This window comes from Alternaria metachromatica (assembly GCF_023757995.1).
Source record: "Alternaria metachromatica strain BMP 0045 chromosome Unknown scaffold_15, whole genome shotgun sequence".
Classification (NCBI taxonomy): Eukaryota; Fungi; Ascomycota; class Dothideomycetes; order Pleosporales; family Pleosporaceae; genus Alternaria; species Alternaria metachromatica.
The window spans coordinates 101,453-121,572 of NW_026055506.1; the positions used below are offsets into that span (position 1 = coordinate 101,453).

The 20,120-nt window shown below is 52.0% G+C and overlaps 6 protein-coding genes across 6 annotated transcripts; 3 read left to right on the top strand and 3 right to left on the bottom strand.

Moving 5' to 3' along the window:
* Positions 1-399: 399 nt before the first annotated feature.
* On the bottom strand, positions 400-2,550 carry J4E83_006578 (uncharacterized protein; the record flags this gene model as incomplete). The annotated part of the gene is made up of 2 exons (XM_049333490.1): positions 400-2,366; positions 2,421-2,550. 2 exons carry the CDS (start codon positions 2,548-2,550, stop codon positions 400-402), a joined length of 2,097 nt encoding a protein of 698 aa, XP_049187212.1.
* Positions 2,551-2,748: 198 nt separating this feature from the next.
* Positions 2,749-3,961, top strand: J4E83_006579 (uncharacterized protein; the record flags this gene model as incomplete). Its single annotated transcript, XM_049333491.1, has 3 exons — positions 2,749-2,963; positions 3,016-3,541; positions 3,596-3,961. The coding sequence occupies 3 exons, from the start codon at positions 2,749-2,751 to the stop codon at positions 3,959-3,961; spliced, it is 1,107 nt and encodes a 368-aa protein (XP_049187213.1).
* A 1,175-nt stretch (positions 3,962-5,136) lies between these two features.
* Positions 5,137-8,947, top strand: J4E83_006580 (uncharacterized protein; the record flags this gene model as incomplete). Its single annotated transcript, XM_049333492.1, has 3 exons — positions 5,137-5,272; positions 5,430-8,677; positions 8,735-8,947. The coding sequence occupies 3 exons, from the start codon at positions 5,137-5,139 to the stop codon at positions 8,945-8,947; spliced, it is 3,597 nt and encodes a 1,198-aa protein (XP_049187214.1).
* A 717-nt stretch (positions 8,948-9,664) lies between these two features.
* J4E83_006581 (uncharacterized protein) lies at positions 9,665-10,661 on the bottom strand (the record flags this gene model as incomplete). The annotated part of the gene is made up of 2 exons (XM_049333493.1): positions 9,665-10,540; positions 10,653-10,661. 2 exons carry the CDS (start codon positions 10,659-10,661, stop codon positions 9,665-9,667), a joined length of 885 nt encoding a protein of 294 aa, XP_049187215.1.
* A 2,401-nt stretch (positions 10,662-13,062) lies between these two features.
* On the top strand, positions 13,063-14,437 carry J4E83_006582 (uncharacterized protein; the record flags this gene model as incomplete). The annotated part of the gene is made up of 3 exons (XM_049333494.1): positions 13,063-13,100; positions 13,153-13,981; positions 14,030-14,437. The coding sequence occupies 3 exons, from the start codon at positions 13,063-13,065 to the stop codon at positions 14,435-14,437; spliced, it is 1,275 nt and encodes a 424-aa protein (XP_049187216.1).
* Positions 14,438-18,372: 3,935 nt separating this feature from the next.
* J4E83_006583 (uncharacterized protein) lies at positions 18,373-19,753 on the bottom strand (the record flags this gene model as incomplete). Its single annotated transcript, XM_049333495.1, has 2 exons — positions 18,373-19,698; positions 19,751-19,753. The coding sequence occupies 2 exons, from the start codon at positions 19,751-19,753 to the stop codon at positions 18,373-18,375; spliced, it is 1,329 nt and encodes a 442-aa protein (XP_049187217.1).
* Between the last annotated feature and the right edge of the window lie 367 nt (positions 19,754-20,120).

Here is a 20,120-nt window from a genome sequence, read left to right on the forward strand (position 1 = left end):
CGAACCACCGGCAAACAAATCGCATGTGCAATGCGATGTAGAATGTTTGGAGAGCTCGCTAAGGCAACGTGACCAGTAAGTACAGTGTAGAGCAGCCAACTGTTTGATACAGATCTGCTGCTGCGAGCAAGCGGCTAAGCGGCTGCGCTGTTCGCTTTAGCTCCACGGTAGTGACTTTGGATAGCTGCGTTTGTTAGTCGCTCAGTTGTGGCCGGCTAAGGCAGGAGCGCCACTAGAAAAACTTCAGCTGGTCCTTGTATACGATGTTACGAAGAGGTGGAAATTGATGGCAATGCCGAGTAAAAGTGGGTATCATTAAGTTCAAGTACATGTCTGGATAAGAGGTACAGTATCATGGTTCGCGATGCCGACGCAGAAGCACAAGTATGCTTTGCTTAATCATTTCTTCACAATGCGCAAGAGAGGAGCGATCCTCGCTCGTTTGCTCAGCCCGACACGGTATGGCACCTTGCCAGTGTTCGCTGGCGATGCAGTTGTAGGTTTTATTTTTCGTTCTGGAGTCTCTGACGCCGCAGCTGGAGAGGGTTTCGCTGGTGGTTTCGAATGGCTGGCAGTCGTGGTATCCGTAGCGTCTGGCGATTTCCCGTCATCGGTATCATTGCGTGTGAGTTTAGAGTCTTGCTCTATCTCCTCTGGATTGGACCCGGGCTCGGTCGTTTGTACAACTTCTTGTTGATGCTCTACTTCCACAGCTTGTTCTAATGGTTCTGGGTCAGGTTCTTTAGGCGAAGCAACAGGCGCGACCTTCTTGGGCCGACCGCGTGCCTTCTTCTTTGCAGGCGCGATCTCAGGCACGGTAGAGTCCGTCTCAGCAGGTTCGCTCTCGGCTGGATTTGATGTGGGCTTTTTGCGCTTTGCCTTCTTATTCGAGGCAGTGGTAGAGCTTGGGGGCTGCTTCGAAACGGCAAGTGGTGACTTCTTAGGTATCACTACCTGAACTTTCGTAGGCGAGCGCAAATCGGAAGTTGGAGTTTCTGTGAGGTCGATAGGCTCTGGTAGTATGGCATCATTCGCCACCGCAACATGAACCACATCCTGTGCAACGGCTTGCGTATCATCCCTCTGATACTGGTCTAGACTGCGCATAATATCTTGAATAGCCTCAGAGTCCATCGCCGGAGTTTCGTCGCTCTTGTTCATGACCGGCTTGGTTTTGGGTGGACTTGGTGGTGCAAGCTCGTCGTGGCCAACATTGTTAGTGACTAGCCAGTCGATGGTCTGTATGACGTCACCGTTGTTTTTCTTGAGGGCGCCAGAAGTCGTTGAAGGTGTAAATCCCATGTCGCAAATCTGCCGGACCTTTTCTGGTGTTGTAGGGTTGCTGGTATCGGCTGTAGCCGTCGTTTGTCGCCTTTTACTGACCTTTTTGGCCTTCTCGGGACGGACAGAATAGTCGATGGGCTGCTCCTCTTCAACCTTGAGCGATCTCGAGCGGCTGGGCCGTGGCTTGTATTGCTCCTTTGGCAGGCCAATATTCGCAAGATCGTCGTCGGAGCTGGCGACAGGCACTTGTGCGGATTTTGAACGACGAGGTGTCGTCTTGACTACCTTGTGTTCACCGCGCGGAGTCTTCTGTGGTGCAGTTGATGGTATATCCCAAATATCGGCAGAGCTGGCTTCAACTGGTGTCGCCTTTCGGTCGGCGTCACCGGCTCCATTACGGGAAAGTTCATTTCTCAAAGGGCTGCCTTTCAAAGGACCACCAGATCCGCGCCTGCTGCGTTGAGATGCGCTGTACTCATAGCCTCCCTGTGACGTCCGGACTGGCGTGGCTGACGGAGGATCATTTGAAGGGGGGTCACGATCAGATGATTCAGTCTGTTCCGTCGCGTCTGCCGGTGTGAACTTCATAAGATCTGACCAGGGTATTGAGGGCTCTGGTGGAGGTATGTAACGAGGTTGTTCACTGTCGATCTCTTGTCCTATCGTGAGTGGTGCATTGACAACATCGAGGATATGTTGCTGGGTCATAGTAGCGTTGGGAACGGTACTAGAAGGCTCAGGGAACATGGCCGGTTCGTGGAGGGCGTAGTTGTCGCGCATAGTTCCTTCTGGGAGCCATGGTACTTCTTGAGTTGATTCGAGGGCCGCGTCTGCTCGGCCCACAGGCGGAGCGTTGAACGATGGAGAACTACCGAAGATGGATTTCGGAGCCTTCCCATACGTGACGGGCCCTTTCTTAGCAGACACATCATTGAATGGTTTGAGCGGACTTGGATCAGCTGTGGTCTTTCTCTTCTTGTTTGGATGTTCAGGCAATGACACCGATGACTGAGGCTCTTCCTGGCTCGGCTGTGACTGGAGATGGTTCCGGTGCGCCTTTTCAATGGCTCGCTTCAGAGATTCTGGGCTGCATGTCAGCTCGGTCTGATGACATGATGCCGTGAACTCAGCCCTACCGGTGGATCCCGTGCCGTGGGTGTCATTGCTGAGTGGCTGTCCGGACGCGTCTGCTTGTTTGGGCGGCGGGAGGTCGCCCTCGAGATCGCCGTCCGACTCCTCATTAGAATCCTGTACAATGCGCGACATCGTTGTTCCCGCCGTGTGTCTTCAGGTAGATGCTTGGGTCGCAGAGGCGAGACTACCGGGGAGTGGGGTGGGGATCTTTCCGGGTGACCGCGCCAAATCGCGTAATCACGAGACGAGCTGCTAGCGCGTTTCTGATATTCGGCAGGCACCATCAACTTTCTGGCAGTCGCATCCCCCACCACATATCGTTCCGCCAACATGGACAGGTTCGCGTCCAGTTCAAGCGATCGCGCAGATGCGTCTGGCAACCCCCGCTTCACATCGCAGGCCGCGACAGCAGAAGACTTGCTAAAGGCGCAAACTGTCGGCCTGGTCAACCTCGACGACTACCGCAAGCGACGCGCCGACGCGTTGGACAGGAAGGAGCGAGGTGACACCGCAATCAGTTCGGGCGAAAACACACCAACAGACGGGTAAGGACGGTCGTTTCCAATTGGGAAGTATCCGCTAATTTGCAAAGTACAGGGCATCGACGCCAAAATCCGTCTTCAAGAAGAAGCGCAAAGTAGGCGGGAAAGGCAAGCTGTCATTTGGCATAGACGAAGACGAAGACACCGAATCCAATGTTTCCAAGACGCCGACCCCGCGCGAAAGCACACCCGCAGACGCTTCTGCCCTGGAAGCAGAACCCAAAGTGTTCAAGAAGAAGCTGGGCGTAAACTCGAACATCGGCCTCAAACCCCGCGTCATGACCAAGACGGCTCTCCAACGCGAAGCGCAACAAGCAGAGCTTGCGCGACAAGACTTCATCGTCATGCGCGACGCAGTCAAGGCGACGGAAGTGGTAATACCATTCGTCTTCTACGATGGCACCAACGTACCAGGTGGACGATGCAGGATCAAGAAGGGCGAACAGATATGGCTGTTCCTAGACAAAGCTAGGAAGGTCGGCGCAGAGCTAGGCGTAGGCGGTGACAAGAGTCGAAGAGATTGGGCTAGGGTCAGCGTGGACGACTTGATGCTCGTGAGAGGTGAAGTTATTCTGCCACACGTGAGTATCAAACCTGAACACCACGTATCGACCTATCAACTAACCCCGTGTCAGCACTACGAGATCTATCACTTCCTGTTTAACAGGGTCACCGGTTTCGACGGCCCCATCTTCGACTACTCGGCGCAACCCACCAAAGCCACCCCGAGCGCGACCGATGAAGACGCGGACGCAGATCCCGCTACCTACGATCCGCTTGCTCAGCCCCTTAAGAAGAAGAGCAAAGAGTCCAGCATACCAGATGAGGAACTCGAAGGTTACGGCGAAGACCCAGCGATAACCAAGGTTGTCGACAGGCGGTGGTATGAACGCAACAAACACATATTCCCGGCAAGCGCATGGACAGAGTACGCTCCAGACAAGGACCTGTCCAAGGTGCAGCGGAAGGATAACGAAGGCAACGCCTTCTTTTTTTCGTGAACCACCTGATGGTCCAGGAATAATCTCCAGGTCAGCCTAGGCCTGCTATTCGCCTAGTCCTTATCTTGGAAGCCCCGGCGCTCGATGGGTGGGCTAGCGGGAGGGGTCTACTGGCACGGGCGGGATCTGGAGAAGCCAGGTTCCCCAGAGCGGAGCGAGCTGCAGCACGACGCTTAAACGTGCCGTGTAGTCACTGAGGTATAATTGCGCGGAGAGCACATAGCCAGTATCAATGCAACCCCACCATCCACATTAATCAGTCTTCGATGCGGTGTGACACGGATCAGCTACCGTGCCCCCATATGCACTTCCATGCACTGCTAATGACATGCATCCCGCCACGGAAGGTAGTCGCGTGTATGCTTACCCGTGTTGGCCCCGCGGTGCACCCGCGCCAGACTCTTCACGACTGCTACCAGCACCATGCCTAGTTGTGTCGCGCTTCACACTCGCACAAGTTGCTCTATGCAGTGCCAAGAAGAAGCTTTTTCGCGTGCAATGTCCGTCGCGAGCCAAGCTGACAAACATACATGGTACACCGCCGTGACCCGCCGATGCGAGAGGCGCTGAAGCGTGACGCATTAGGATGTGATAATTGGGGCAGGGATCCACCGTTGAACCGAGACATTCAAAGCTTTGCAGCGACGGCGAGTATAAAGGCAGACGAGATTCTGCGCGCGCTGGCGGGAGTGACTGAACAAAGCGCTCCGTCGCCATACGTCATTGGGGATCACTGCGACGCACCAACCACGTCTCTTTTCATCTCAACGTCTTTCACTCACCCGTCCAGCTCCGCACCGATAACACTGACCAGCGATTCCGCCGCTCCAGTGTACTTCCCCTGCCTCGAGCTACGGCTTTCCCTACTTTTGACAGTCCGTTTAACCATGTTGCAGGCGCGCTTCTGTCGAGCTCCGTCTCCTCCAATGAGAATGGACGCCTCGAGCACACCCTAAAGATTCAACATTAACGCGTTGATTGCGCAGGTCGCATGGAATTGGCACTCTGGCTCTTGCCCTGTCGATCATTCAATACCTACCACTGCCTATATCTCGTTCCTTTTTCCGCCTCCGCTGCCTAGAGCTAGTCCTACATACGATTTAGAGCTACCCTCAAGCTCAATATTAAGCTCTACCCGGATCCAGTTGTCCACCGATTGTTGCTTCACCCTCAGGATGAAGTTCGGACACAACCTACCAAGGAACCAGGTCCCGGAATGGGCGGCGTCTTATATCAACTACAAGGGCCTCAAGAAGCTCATCAAGAACGCTGCTGAAGCTTCGAAAGATGGCTCGGCTCCAGATCTTGCTGGTACGTAGACATCAACTTTGCCAAGACTCATACCAAATACTCCATGGCTATGCTTCACCAAGCTGTTGTGGACATCTTGGATTCGTCACGAGCGCGTCAAGCCTATTGCGACTATTGAACTTCAAGTCGCTGAATACGTGGCTAACATTCACCCCAGAGTTCTTCTTCTCGCTCGATCGCAATCTCGAAGACGTCGACAACTTCTACAACCGCAAATACGCCGAAAACGCACGACGATTGAGGCTCCTACATGGCCGCTACGGACGAGTCGCACAATTGCCCGACGGCATCGACAAGGATGAAGCGCAGGATCTCATGGGTGCGCTGCTCGAGCTGCGCGGTTCAATGCGGAAGCTTCAATGGTATGGAGAGGTGAATCGTAGAGGCTTCATCAAGATCACAAAGAAGCTGGACAAGAAGATTGAGACAGTTTGTCTGCAGGAGCGCTACTTGGCGTCGAAGGTCAACCCAAAGCCTTTTGCGCATAACCTGCCTCTAAATCAGGATATGAAGGCAGTCAACGAGTGGCTATCAGGGTTGAGCGACATCAAGACGTTCGATGACACGGGCTCCTCCCATTCGGCGGCCTCTCTGGGCAGAGTTCCAGGTCGCTCGTTACACCTTCCCGCGGGCCTGCTCGACGCTGTGGATACGGCTATTCGGGGCGACAAGGTCGAAGATCTCAACCAGAAACTCACAGAAGCTGCTGCGAGCAATGGCATTTCGAGTGCTTCATTCCAGCAAGTACTCCTGAACTTCCTGCAACGCGCCATCTCATGCCGGGCAAAGTCGTGTATCGAGAGATTACTCAAGGACATTATCTCACTAGATGAGGAAGACGACATCAACAAGCGCAATTGCATCCACCGACTTGTCATCAATATCGGCCGATCGAAGACTGGCGACACGTTTGGTGCTGATGGAACCCTTCTCCAGAGCTCTAGCGAGACGCGCAACTTCATTGTGCCTGCGACGGATCCCAATCGCCAACCTCGCCCTTGCACCACCACCGAAGAAGAGTCAACGCAATTACTCAGCGAGAACGATGAATCGGTACGGTTACTCATCTACCTCCTCGATCAGCTCCAGGCTGAGCAACGCAACGCGCTCCAATCTCGCGACTCCTATGGCAGATTCCCGCTCCATTATGCTGCGCAATATGGATTTGTCGTCATTTGCCAGGTCGTTATGAAGCACATGCAAGACTGGGGCCAATTCGACGTCGCTCAGGGAATCGACTCCGCTTACTGGCAGGATGCTGAGGGTAACGCTCCTTTGCATCTCAGCGTAATGGGCGGACATCCGCTCACCACAAAAGCCCTCCTCGATGCGGAAAACTGGCGCGGTACCACAGAAGAACGCCTTACATCTCGTAAAACCATCGCGAGATCAGGGGCAGCCTTGACCCTAGCAACCCGGTCCAACTTCGTAGACATTGTCAAGCTCTTGGTCGAAGCGGGTGTGGACGTGAACTACCGGGATGAGGGCGGTGAGACCGCATTACACATGGCGGCACGCTACGGTTACGACGAGTGCGCCAAGGTCCTTTTGGGAGGATCCAGTGTGAATAAGGCGGAGGTCGATGTCGCCGAGAAGACATTCGCTTGGACGCCACTGTTTATTGCTGCTGTCGACGACCATCTCTCCATGGTGGAGATTCTTGCTGCGGCCGGAGCTGATCTCCAGAGGTGCGACAACTCTGGCTGGACAGCAAAGGAGCACGCCACGCTCCGTGGTCACATTGCGGTAGCGATCAGACTAGGGGAACTTGCTCCTGCGACAGAGCCGCCTCTTGTCGCGCCTAAGGATACGCGTATTGCTCGAGCTGGCTCGCCTACACAATCCTCCCTTGACGAGCGAAGGTCTAAGAATCTAAATCGGGACACCAATACGCCTGTTCAAAAGGCGCCCGAACCCGTGAAGACATTTGGCCATCGTTACTTGACCAAAGAGACAATGATTCTTGTCAGCCTTGGTTCAATGGACGCCAGGAAAGATGTGCCCGCCGTGAAATTGGACGATATCCCTCTTGCCGATGCACACGCGACGCAACTCGATACCGCTCTGTCTGTGGTTGTTAATGCGTCTGGCGCAAACGGAGAACCCTCGGTCATTGACTTGCCCATCCAGGAAAACATTGCGACTGAGCCAATCACCTTCATGACCAGCGATGCCACTAAAGTCAAGCTACTTTTCGACATTATCCCAACATATGCGGGTTCTCAAGAGCGTGTAGTGGGACGAGCTGTGGCCTTGCTGTCGACCATCAAGACCAGTATTGGATCTAAGCGCATCTCGCTCCAGGGAGACATGAAGGTACCAATCGTGGCTGCCTCGACACTGGACGTTATTGGCACAGTTAACTTCAACTTCTTGATCATTACGCCCTTCCACCACCCGAGCATGTCGATCACAGAACAGCATACCTACTGGAAGAAAATGGCTGCATCGACCATGGTCATCGGCCACCGCGGTCTAGGAAAGAACACCGCCTCACGTACGTCGCTACAACTCGGCGAGAACACGATTCAATCCTTCATTTCCGCTGCCAACTTGGGTGCCGAGTACGTGGAGTTCGACGTTCAGCTAACCAAAGACCATGTGCCCGTCATCTATCACGACTTCTTGGTTAGCGAAACTGGTATTGATGCCCCCGTACACACGCTTACATTGGACCAATTCCTGCACATCGGCGAGGGCCAGAAGCCACGATCCTCTCGCGCTGGATCACCAGAAACTGTGCCTGTCCTCAACGGTGCAAATGGCACAGACGACAAGCCCAACACCCGGAGACTCCGATCATACTCAGTCGATAATTCGAAACAGCGCAACATTCACACTGATCGTCAGAACGAGCTCGCGGAACGAATGAAGTACACCCGCGACTTTATGAAAAAGGGCTTCAAGGGCAACAACCGTGGCACATCCATCCAGTCCTCATTCACAACTCTCGACCGCATGTTCGATGAGTTGCCTGAATCAGTCGGTTTCAATGTCGAGTTCAAGTACCCTATGCTTTACGAGACAGAGGATGAGGAGATGGACCAGTACGCTGTTGAGCTGAACCAGTTCGTCGATACAGTGCTGCAGAAGGTGTATGACAGGATGGGCCAACGGAACATTATCTTCTCATCTTTTAACCCCGATGTCTGCCTGATGCTATCCTTCAAGCAGCCCTCAATCCCGGTACTCTTCCTGACCGATGCGGGAACTTTGCCCGTGGGCGATGTGCGAGCGGCCAGTCTACAGGAAGGCATCCGGTTTGCTAGCCGTTGGAATCTTCTGGGAGTCGTCACCGCTGCTGAGCCCTTGGTCATGTGCCCGAGACTTGTCAAGGTGGTAAAGGAAAGTGGTTTGGTGTGCGTCTCGTATGGTATACTGAATAACGATCCTAAGAACGTCCTCGTAAGTCACTCCCTCATAGGCTTTCACTTTAGGCAACATTTGCTAACAACAACACAGCTCCAACGAAACGAAGGCATCGACGCCGTCATCGTAGATAGCGTACTGAAGGTCCGCCAAGGACTCCAAGCACCGCACCAAGACTCCACCAACGGCGTCGTCAACGGCGCGTCGCTCGTCGTTCCGTCCGAATCGGTGCCTACGATTAAGCAGGCGGATGAGGTCTTGCAGAACGGCGCTGAGAGCAAGGCGGCCGCGAACGGAGTAGTGTGAACACCGGGGACGCAGTTTCAACAATGGGTGGCTAGCGTTGGATTTCATAGAATTGGGCGTGTTTGATCCCTAGGTAGTCCCTCAACGGGCTTGGATTTGGTCCGTTTAATCGATTGCTCGCTAAGCATAACCACGTCCTCTCGTCATCGCTATGTTCCTCGGTCCTTTCTCCCCCTCCAACATTTCGTACAGCCTACCTACCATCACAGCTAGGCAATCTGGGCCATTGCCCATTCATCCAAACTGTCGTCGCTATGACGACCCACATCTTCATCCTCATAATCCTCATCCTCCTCAGACCAATGGGTCCAACCATCCGGGCGTTCACTGTCACTATACGCACTGCTGTTCGTATAGCACGGCATCGAATAGCCGCCCGAATCCTCGCTTCTAGTGTCACCGGCTTCTTCTGGCCCATAGATATATCTTCCAACATGTAACAGCTTCTCGAATGATGTATAGCCCCATCTCGCTCTGTATTCCTGCAGATTTCGAGCGAAGTCCATTTGGTAGTGCTTGTTGATGCGGGTGTAGCGGAGGAGGATGTGCGATTTGTAGTGGGTTTTTGGGTTGTAGCGGCCGTGGATGTAGATGTTTGTGGCTTTTTCCTGGAAGGGGGTGGGTGTTAGTGTGGCTTTGGTAGAAAGTTGTTGGGAGGGTTGTTTGGTAGAGGCGAGGAGAGTGTGGCAGGGGTGAGGAGAGTGTCGTAGCATGCACCTAGGAGAGCGTACAAACCTTTTCCCATTCCTCTTTGCTGAGGTGGAACAATGGCGGCGTCAGAGTCAAAGGCGAAACGACATCTAAGTAAAAATCCGAATCACTTTCGCAGCCACTGTATGTGCCGTTGCCCCAATAGCGGTCCTCGTAGCCGTCATCCACTCCTGGCTCAAATTTTACTTCGACATTACATCCGGCGTGGATCATGTCATACACCGGCTTTCGTATGGTTTCCAGTACATTCATGAACCTGCGTTCGTAATCCCGCCTGGAAGTAACGTCTTCCTGGGTTTCTTCATAGTAATCGTCATTGTATCCAGACATCTTGATGATGATGCAGAGCTTCAGCGACGAAGACTCTCTCTTTGCCTGGAGAAGAGCAAAGCCCGCTTCCAGCTTCTGGTACAGATCATTAAGGTTTCTTTTCTCCTGCGCTATACTTTGTTCCATGGCTGCGTTCTCAATGAGTCGGCCGTGACCGTCTGCTCCTGCCTTAGTCACAAGACAGTCGCTGATCTTGTCATTATTGATGCGAACATGTAGGGTTCGGATGTGCATGTAGGGTTTAACGCCCAGGTGGAAGATGTCTCGAGTGAGAGTATCCCTTAGAGTTTGGAATTTGGCGATGATGTGCTGTTCGGAGTAGTAGTACTCTACTGCCTCGCGTGCGACTTCCACGCCAACGTAATGTTGGCTGTATATGCGCTGTATCGATAGCACCTCGGCATTTTTGCGTTGTGGGAAGTCGGGCACGCGGTGCAATATGCGCTCTTTGATGGCGTATTCGTAAATAATATCCCGTAGTTCGCGCGGCAACTTGGCATACATTTCGGTGGCTAGGCGATGGCAAGCCTGTCGCTCGACTTGGGCTTTGGTCTGCCGCTTTTTGTAGTGTTTCTTTCTGCACAGACGTGAATATTCCGGAAGGCGGCGACGACGATGCAGGGGTCAGAATACCTATGTGGTTTCGTGGCCCCGTCGCCCCGACGTGCACCATCGAGACGATTGCCCTTCGGAGGCATCGCTGCGCTATCTTTTGCTTTTTGCTACTTGAGAACAGGTCCGTTAGCGCTTGTCGATAGATCTCAAGATTAACAGGAGAGCGGTGTGTGGCGCGTGCCCTGTGGTCCGTGCGTTTACGCGTCAAACATTCCATCGGACAGACGCAGGCCAACATTGCTAATCATCCACATGGTCCTATATTTCCAGGCACGCGTTTCAGGACTACGAGAAGACGAGTAAGTAACGTGTTTTTGTCTCCTGGCCTCTCATGACTAAAAGCCCCATTGCTCCATGTCGTCATAAGTGGCTTCGTAGTCCCTTTGTGGACCTGAGTCGTCGCTAGAGTAGTGTCTATCGTAGTATGGACTAGGAACTGGTTCATCGTCCTCATCGTCCTCATATTCCTCAATCTCTTCGACATCGTCATCCCACTCGCTCCCAGCATAGGTGCTCGGCCCCGACGAAAACCCATCCTCGTTTTCGTCATCATCCAACTCCCGACGCCGCCCGATGTTTACCAGCTTCCTAAATGAAGTGTACCCCCACGTCTCTCTGGAGCGAGGAAGGTTTTTGGCAAATATTTTGCTGTATCCGCCCCCGTCCCATAACTTTTGTATATACTTCTGGCCGTAAGGGCATAGGACATATTCATCACCCCAACGTGAGTATCTGGCTTTCTCCTAGTCCAGAAAATTAGTGCGATGCTTTTCGATTGTCTTTTGTGTAATGATCTTGAGAGAAGGTTCAGTACATACCTTCTTCCAAGCCTTCTTACTCAGGTGAAAAAGTCCGGGTATAGGCTTCTGGAGAGGACCATCCTGCCCGTTACAAATGGCTTCCTTCCCCTCGTCCCATGTGATTATTACCCGCGCGCCAGCGTGTATCAAATCATATACAGGTATTTCGATGAATAAAAGTAGGTTCAGAAAGCCACGCTCGCAGTTTAGTATTTCCATGCGCGATTGCACATCCGGTGAATCCACGTACGGATAATCTCCCAACTTCAACATGAGGTGGACGGTCAAGCTAGAAAGAGGTGCATCAGGATGACGTTTCATCAAAAGTGAGAAGCCCGATTCGAGCTTCTTGAAAAGATCCTTGAAATTTCTCTGTTCTTGCATGAGCAGCTCTTCCCGTTCCGTGTCAGCGTCGTCGTCATAACCATAGTCAACTTCGTACAATATCGGAACAGTAAGCGCCTCAATATCGAAGGTGATATGCACCATTTTCACCCACTGGTATGGGAAGACGCTTTCGTGGAGTTTGTTGTCCATGAGTGCTGGAACGAGTTGATCCACGTCACGGCACACGAGATGCGTCTGTCTGTTGAAAATAATCGCCGCTTCCCACGCAACTTTGTCACCCACGTAAGCAGGGTTATATATCCGCAGGAGTGGTTGGACGTAGGCATTTTTACCGGTTTTAGGGGCTCCTAGGTCGACTTGATTACGGCGTGCCTCTTCGAGAAGGATTTGGTATACCTTGCACCGTAAAACCCAGGGAAGTTTGGTGCGAAAAGCTGCCGCTAGACGAAGGCAAGCTTGCTTGTCACGTTTGACTTCTGCAAGCCAAGCTTTCTTGGGAATTCTCCTGCGATAGCGTCAACTTCCAGGTGACTTTGTTTGCATGTAGATGGCAATACTTTAGGGGTTTAGCAGCCTTGTTCCCTCGCCATATACAATTAGGATGATCGACCTTGGGAGGCATCGCTGCCACGTGATTAAAGGAAAAGACTGCACACCCTAGAGCCTACGTTGACGTTAGATTTTCTACTTTGCATGTTTGCAACTTAATGTAGGCTGCAAACCTATACATCTTCTTCCTTGTATAAGGTGCGGCGATTAGAGGCGCGTGTTTTTGTTTTTCTTTGTTGCTGACGGCAAAGTCGGCAAACCTTTCACGCTGAGCGTTCGAGATGAACGGGAGCAAGCGGTGTGTGGTGGTGGTCTGTGCAGAGACAGGGGGGAAACGCGTTGACGCGTCAAACGATGATTGGAGGGAGAAGCCAACGTTGCTATATACGTCACGCTATTCGGTGCCATCAATGCTTCGCTCTTCATCCTCGAAGGTACAAGCAACTATTGACGAGCCCAACAACTTCAGCACACAGCTCGTCTGGGTAGTTTGGAAGTTTTTGCATCGCGTCTTCCCAGCGGAAGTTCAACAGTGCTCGGATTATGGATCGATATTCCTCCCAGTGGGATCCCGAGTGGGAGGCAGAGTACCCAGAGGAACATTCAGAGCTAGATTCACAGCTGGAGGCGGAGTACTCAGAAGACCTTTCAGAGTTTTCCTCAGGTTGGGATTCGGAGCTGGAGTTCTCAGAAGAACGTTCAGAGGGAGACCCAGATGGGTTAAACCCATTACACAAGCGATGGAAATGGCGTCCAGTGCGCATGCTCCACAAGCGATTGAACCTCAAAGAGCCCTCTAAGTACAGCCACCTGCATACGGAATGGCGCCCACCCCAATTGACACCGTCACAGGGAACAACAAATCTTCAGAGCGAAGCGCGATCGCGAGCAAGTCCGTCAGATTGCGTCCAAACTATACGCTAAAGTGCCCCGAGAGGTACGAGATGAAGTATACCGGTACATTGTTGCTGACTGCGAGACAATGTATTTTGGATCCGGTCTGGGTGGTCTTAGTACGGCATCTGATGAAGAATTTGTCACATCAGACTACAAAGTATTTTGCCCATCTTACGTGGGCTACGAGGTTGCACGCGAAGCGGCGGAATGCTACTATGCTACCAACGTTTTCGAGGTGGGCACTCAAGCCATCTCGCCAGATTGGGCTTCAAAACGTCCGGGCTTACCGCAGTTGATGCCGCTACTGGCAGAGGACTGTTTCAACCTGGGTGTACTGCCGTACAAGTTTATCCGGCAGATATACATCAGGATCGTAGTCACTGATATCTGCCCGAGAATGCCAATTGGATCCGAGGAACTCTTGTGGAGAGAACTATCGAATCTCGGTAATTTACACAGTGACCTAGAGTCTGCGCTTTCGCTCGTGGAACATAAAGCTAAGCTTGACGTTCGAGTTCAGATCTCGCCCGACGAACCTCGATGGTATGGGGAAGCAAGAACGGAGTGGAAAGACTCTGGGCTGGACGAGATGGAGATTTCGCAGCGTATCGGGTTCCTGAATGTGGAGCGTAGCATTCTTAACGTGTTGGAGGCAATGAGAAAACCTCTTTACGATCTGAAATACGCTGGCTCTTCTATCACAATTATGTGCCAGACGATGTCGAGTGAGGATGATCGGAAGATGCAAGGACTATTTTACCTCACCGAAGAGGATTGGCAAAAGGTCAGTCTGCACATATCTCATGTGAGACCATGCTAACCATGACGAAAGGAGAAGGAAGAGCATACACTGCAATCGGGATACTATCGACCTTACCGAAACTTCATCGAACAAAGCATGCTAGCAGACGGTCCGCTCAGTTACAAAGAAGAATTTGCCAACAATCTACCTCAATTTAGGCGCAGGTGGGGCTATAAAGACTTCCAGAAATTCATGTCTCCTCCAGAAGACGATGGTTACTACGACGATGCGTATGAAGAAAGAGAAAGCGAGGACGAAGACGGAGACAGCGAGGACGAAGATGGAGACAGCGACGATGAATATGGAGGAAAGCAACCCAAACATGGAGCTAATTATCCGCCCCTGGAGATGTATCCTAGGGAGATGATGGAGCGCATACAAATGATGAAGCGCTTAGGGGGACCATCATGGGGTGTGCTACCCGAAGAGAGAGCGTAAATACGGGGTCGGGAGTATCGAAGAAACAATTGTCAAATACAGTCTTGTCAGGTTCGCGGCATTGCGCTCGTTCGCGCCAGGCAAGTCGGATTAGTTCTTCTCTACTAGAAAGTCAGTTCTTATCACGTGTCGTTCTGCATACGAAAGAAAAACCTTTGTGACAGCAATTAGCAGTCTTCAGGTAGCCGCGATTCCCAGTATCGGCGTTCTTCAACGTCGTTGTGATGAGGATAATCCTTATCGTGACTACTGTCGTCAGACGGTTCCGAGAGCCGATCAGACAATTCAGGGTACTCGTCAGACATCTCCGCTTGGCACCTGTATTCGTTCGAAGTGATCTTGCATGCAATTGAACAAGTGCTGAGTTGATGAGACGCGATATCTTGCGATGAGAGAGGAAGGTGCGTCAATCTAAGCACAACTCAAGGGGTGAGACAAAGATGTCCGTGCATCGATGCACGGGCGACTTCGGAATTGTTCCGCATGACGCGAGTTGGGTCGGATGTCACTGCGACACCGCCAATGTGGGCGCAGACCAGCCGCATCACTCCTACGAAACGCGTACCTTCGGCCTGACGTTCTCGCTAACATCAAAACCAGCATCTGCAGCCACCTTCCCAAAAAGAAAAAAAAACAGCTTCATGGCCGTCGGTCAGTGTTCCAGTAAAATATTTCGACAAGCGACCGATGAGCTTTTTTCTTCCAGGTCGTCCTCGAAGTCAGTCTGATCGAATGCATGAGAGCGATATGATCATGCGCCATATCAACTACCCCATATGTAAATCCAAAGAGAGCGCATGGCATGATTGCGTCTCGCCCAATGCGCTGTTGCACGTGAGCCTGCGAACCGGCTATAAAATTCGCACTTCGTTGCGACTTCCCTCATCAACAAACTTTCTCAATAATATTACCAAAATCGCTGGGTTCTTCGTCCATGGAGTGTCTCTGACCTTTTGGGCTCTTTCAAAATATGCGCGGTTCCAAGCGATGGGTCTTCGCAGTCTCCCCACTTCCCAAAAACGTACCCAAAATGCAAATGAGAACAAGTGGATGGCCTTCTGCGCTCTTCAAGGGCTCACAACCCTATAAACTTCCTAGCCCCATGTCTGCGCGACTTTGATGTATCAATCTACCGCAGTGTGATCTCTCGTCCCCTCATATCCACTATTGCACTTTGCGCTACCAAAAGACGTCTTCGCAAATTACATGAAGAGGACTGCTCTTCCACAAAAACCACTCTCCACAACAACCATGGTCGGCTCTTTCTTTCGCGTTTCCGAAACTGAACCAGATCAGTCCTATGAGAGCCCGCCTTCGGCGTCGACCTACTGCTCAAAGGATGCATTCCAAAACTCATGACCAGCGCCAGCTCTGCGTTGTCATTCTCCTAGTCGCTCGAGGTATAAATACCTCTTCTCTGCACTGTCTCTCATTCCCAAACACTCCTCGTTCCTTTCTCTACTCTCCAAAAGTCGCTGGGTCTGAGTCTGATGGAGAAGTTTGTCTGTTCTTCTGGAAACTGGCAGAGGAAGCATCCATGTCCTCTCCTGCTCTCTAAACTCAAAAACCTCGAGAAAAAGCTTGATGGCAGGAAATGGCCCACAAAAGCCCAAGCCGCTATTCAGATACGAACAAAAGAACAAGATGTGTAGCAGTCGCTGCAAATCGCGCAAGTCTCCATCTTTGCGAGCCGCCGTCTCAAAGTTGATGACTGTATTATCATGAGACAGGCCTTCTCCCTTACATCCAACATTCTACTCTCCGTTCTCAAAGCTATACGCAAAGTTTGGATGGCAGCACCCTTCTTCCTGTCTCATAATAGATGTTCAAAAGACAACATGAGTCTCGTTCTTCTCTTCTGCCCTTCCCAAAAGATCGAGCGGCTTAAGGGATGAAAGCGCGGTCGCGCGACGGAAAAACAGCCTGCGGGTACGAAAACACATGAAGAGAGGAGATGATGTGGGCAGCGTCTTCTTGGCTTGTCTATAAAACGATTCCTTCGGTCGCTGTGTCTCTCTTCCATCTTCATCCAGCATTTCTATCCCTCTTCCCAAAACTGGCACAGTCGCGATTCATGGAGAATTCTGCCTGCGTCTCAAAATCTACTACCAAGGCACCGATGTGTTCGCCTCTTCTTCCTCGCGTTCTCAAATTGTATCCGCAGTCCAGAAATGACACTGTCTTCCTTCCACAAAAATGGTACCTCAATATAAAAAAAGAAGACCAACGCTACGATGTATGCGCGCTGCCCGTGCGTCGCCCATCTATAAAAGCTTCGTCTGCGACGGCTCCTCTCTTCTTCTCTACATCCACACTTCTATTGTGGTTTTCCAAAAACAGTTTTCGTTTCGAATCATGGTGTTTGTGCCTCTTCTTCCAAAATCCACAGCTTGGGGGTTGTGATGAGAGCAGGACTCCGCCTCTTCTTTCCAAAAACTTTACATTGGTGAAGAATGGAGACTGCACCTGCTTTTCTCAAATTGCAGCCAGATGCACTTCATGAGTCTGCTCTCCAAAACCGACGCTACTCATTGGCATGATCAGCATTTCTCGTCCAGGAGCACCATGAGCGCACGAAAAGAAAGTCTACCAGCAGAACATGACCACGAACCTCGTGAGGCTCGACTATAAAACCTTCTGCTCGCGACTGGAGTACTCTTCCTTCAACACACTACTTCTTCCTCTTTTTTCTGAAACAGTGCGAACAAGATGCTATGGAGACTGCTTTCTCTTTCCAAAACTAGCCAAGGACATTACCATGTTCTGTCCTTCCCGTCCAGCCACTGCGCCGAGCTTGCCTCTACCAGAACCAATCGTTGACGACTACCATGTGGATGCCGCCACAACAAGCTCTACATATAAAACCCTTCTGCGGTCACCGAACTATTCTTCCTACATCCTCCATCCTCCTCCTCTTTTTACCAAAAGCGCAGGTCTGGCAGCTCATGGAGACTGCGCCTCTCTTCCAAAATTTGACCGCAAACATCTCATGTGTCCTGGCCCTCTCCGCGAGCCATACCAACCGTACCAAAATATCATCAAAAGCTCTACACTCTACCGAACACCCAGAGAACCCTGCGACATGTGTGAGCGCCCTCGTCGTCGCTATACTATAAAACCTTCCACCAACACGCCTTCTTCCTTCCTCTTCATCCACCACTTCCCTCCTCTTTCTCCAAAAGCTGCAAGTGAAAAGCGATGGAGACGTCTGCTCCTTCCCAAAAATTGCATCAGATCAAAGCGATGTGTTCGGTCTTGCCCTCTCTGCCTCTTTTCTCGAAACTCGAAACAGCGCGCGACGCTTGACATGCGAGCATCGATCTCCAAAGTGAGAATAAGGAGAAAGCATGAGATCGAAAATGACCACCAAAGAAGCCAATGGCTGTCTGTGTGGGTGCTGTGTTGCGATATCGAAAAAGTGAAGACATAGGAGCATGAACAAGAAATGGAGAAGGGAGATGATCATGGGATATAAAAGCCACAATCTAAATTGCCATGGTCTTCTTCTTTCTTCTATCCTTCTCTTGTACACCAAAGCAGCACCTGCACCCGAAGATGGAGATCTGGTTCATGATGTGTCTAAAATTGAGAGACAAGATTTTCATGTCTGGACTTCGGTGCTGGCGATTCTTCATTAGTCCGTCGTATGCGTGTGAGGTGAGGCACCTAGGAAGTGGCGAGCGCTGCGGAGTGCGAAAGTGATGGTGATGACGATCATCATCACGCAACTCAAGCACCCGAAGATACGAAGGGTACCTCGCTGATCGTAGGAGTGTATTTCATAGGGTATACCGCACTACCACCTTACTACCATCCCATCCCATCTTTATCAACACCCGCCGTGAACTGCCATCATCCATCATGAATCAAAACGCCATATCGCTATGCAAACCACTTCATCCACACGCCCTCCCCTCACCCATCTGCCTCCCCCATCACAGCCGTCCAACCCCCATCCTAACCCCCCAATCCCCCCGATTAAACCTCTTCAAATCACCTCCCGCCCTCTTAAACCTCTTCATCTCCCACCTTTCCTTCTTCTCAAACTCCTCCGTCGCGTGTCTCTTCCTTACATCCCTTACATCCGCTTTACTAACCCCACTGACACCACCACTGCCACTCTTACCACCCGAACTAGCCATACCAACCCCAGCGTCATGCACCACCATTGCGTCTTCCCAACTAAACGAAAACTCTCTGAAGAGAGGGTGAGTTTGGTTGTTGGGCTGTATAGCAGCGAAGGGGTTTTGTGTTGAGAATTTGAGGAGGTCGGGGGTCTCGGTGTCGGGTTGTGTTGTTGCTGCTGTTCCACACATCGCTGTAGCAGGATCGGGGTGGGTATTCCGTTTCGACGTCACAGTCGTGAACGGATCTGTATCCTCTCCGTTCTCCTTCTCGTTCGGCGTAGAAACAGGCGGTGTACTTCCCCCCGGCACAGCAAAAATCCGTTTCGGCGGTGGGGAGTCAAGCTGCATTCCATCGCCCAGTCCCTTAATCCCAAAGATATTACCCTGTCTCCTTGACTCAGGCACCTTACTCCTCCTCACCCCACCCCTCTGCCCCGTCACGGCATCGTCCTCAGTCCCACTCTCCGCATCTTGAGTTACACCTCTCCCCCTCCTATTCTCCTCATCCTCACTCTTCATGCGCGTGAGTTTAGGTCCTGACGGCGTAACTTTAACCCGCTCTGTCTCCTTCCCTTTCGAGTGTTGTTTCGCGATGGGTTGGTCTGGTTCTGTGGTTTTGTCTTCGCCTCGCATCTGCGCCTCCCTAACGCTCCCCTCAATCTCCCTCGGCACACTCGCATGAATATCCGTCATAAGCCTCGCGCGCCTACAATACCCCTCCCAGTCCTCCGTGGCCAATTTCCCCGCTGCTTCGTTCAGCGCGCTCGCCGGATTCGGCTGGATTAACAAACAAGATATTGTAACTAGGACATCCCTCAACTTCAACTCGCTCCTCCAGTCCCTCTTCAGCGTCTCGACACACACCGCCCCAGTCGCCTCATCAATATTCGGATGCCATAACCGGGTGCGGAACTGCGCCGTGGGCGGTGCGGTGGGGTACGTGGGTGGGATGTCGAGGTGGAGGCGCCATACGCCGCCTGCATACGGTGTACCGACAGGACCGGCGAGCAGGATGTCCAGGGATGTGAGGTCTGCGGAGCCGTCGGCATCGGGAGGGAAGAGGTAGTTTGGGGGCAGGCCGGCGGTGTGGAGGGAGCCGTGGTCTGCGGCGAGGCGGCGGAGGGACTTTGAGTTCTGCGTGTTTGGGTTAGTGGAGGGACGCGCTGGGGAAGAGAGCGGGTGGTACCATGGCTGCGGGGGTTATTTAGGATTGTTGTATGTAGTTGGTGAGGTAATTAGGATAAGGACGAGAAGTTATTGCGCCATGATCGGAGGCGTGAGGATCTGAAGGGGCGGTTGATGGCTGCTGTCTTCCAGCGGCAGCAACGCACCTACCTGGAGGTTCGCGACGTCCCGCATCTGCACGCGTTCTAGCGCGTCATTGCATCTCACTCTCACCTGGTTCCTTTCTTCATCAACAATCACAGGGCAAAACACTGCCGAATCAAACACTGCAATCAACATAGCCATCATTCGCTCAAAATCTGGATTCTCATAATAACGTCTAGCCACTCCACGATCCAATTACGGACCCAGCCAGATAGCAAATCTACATA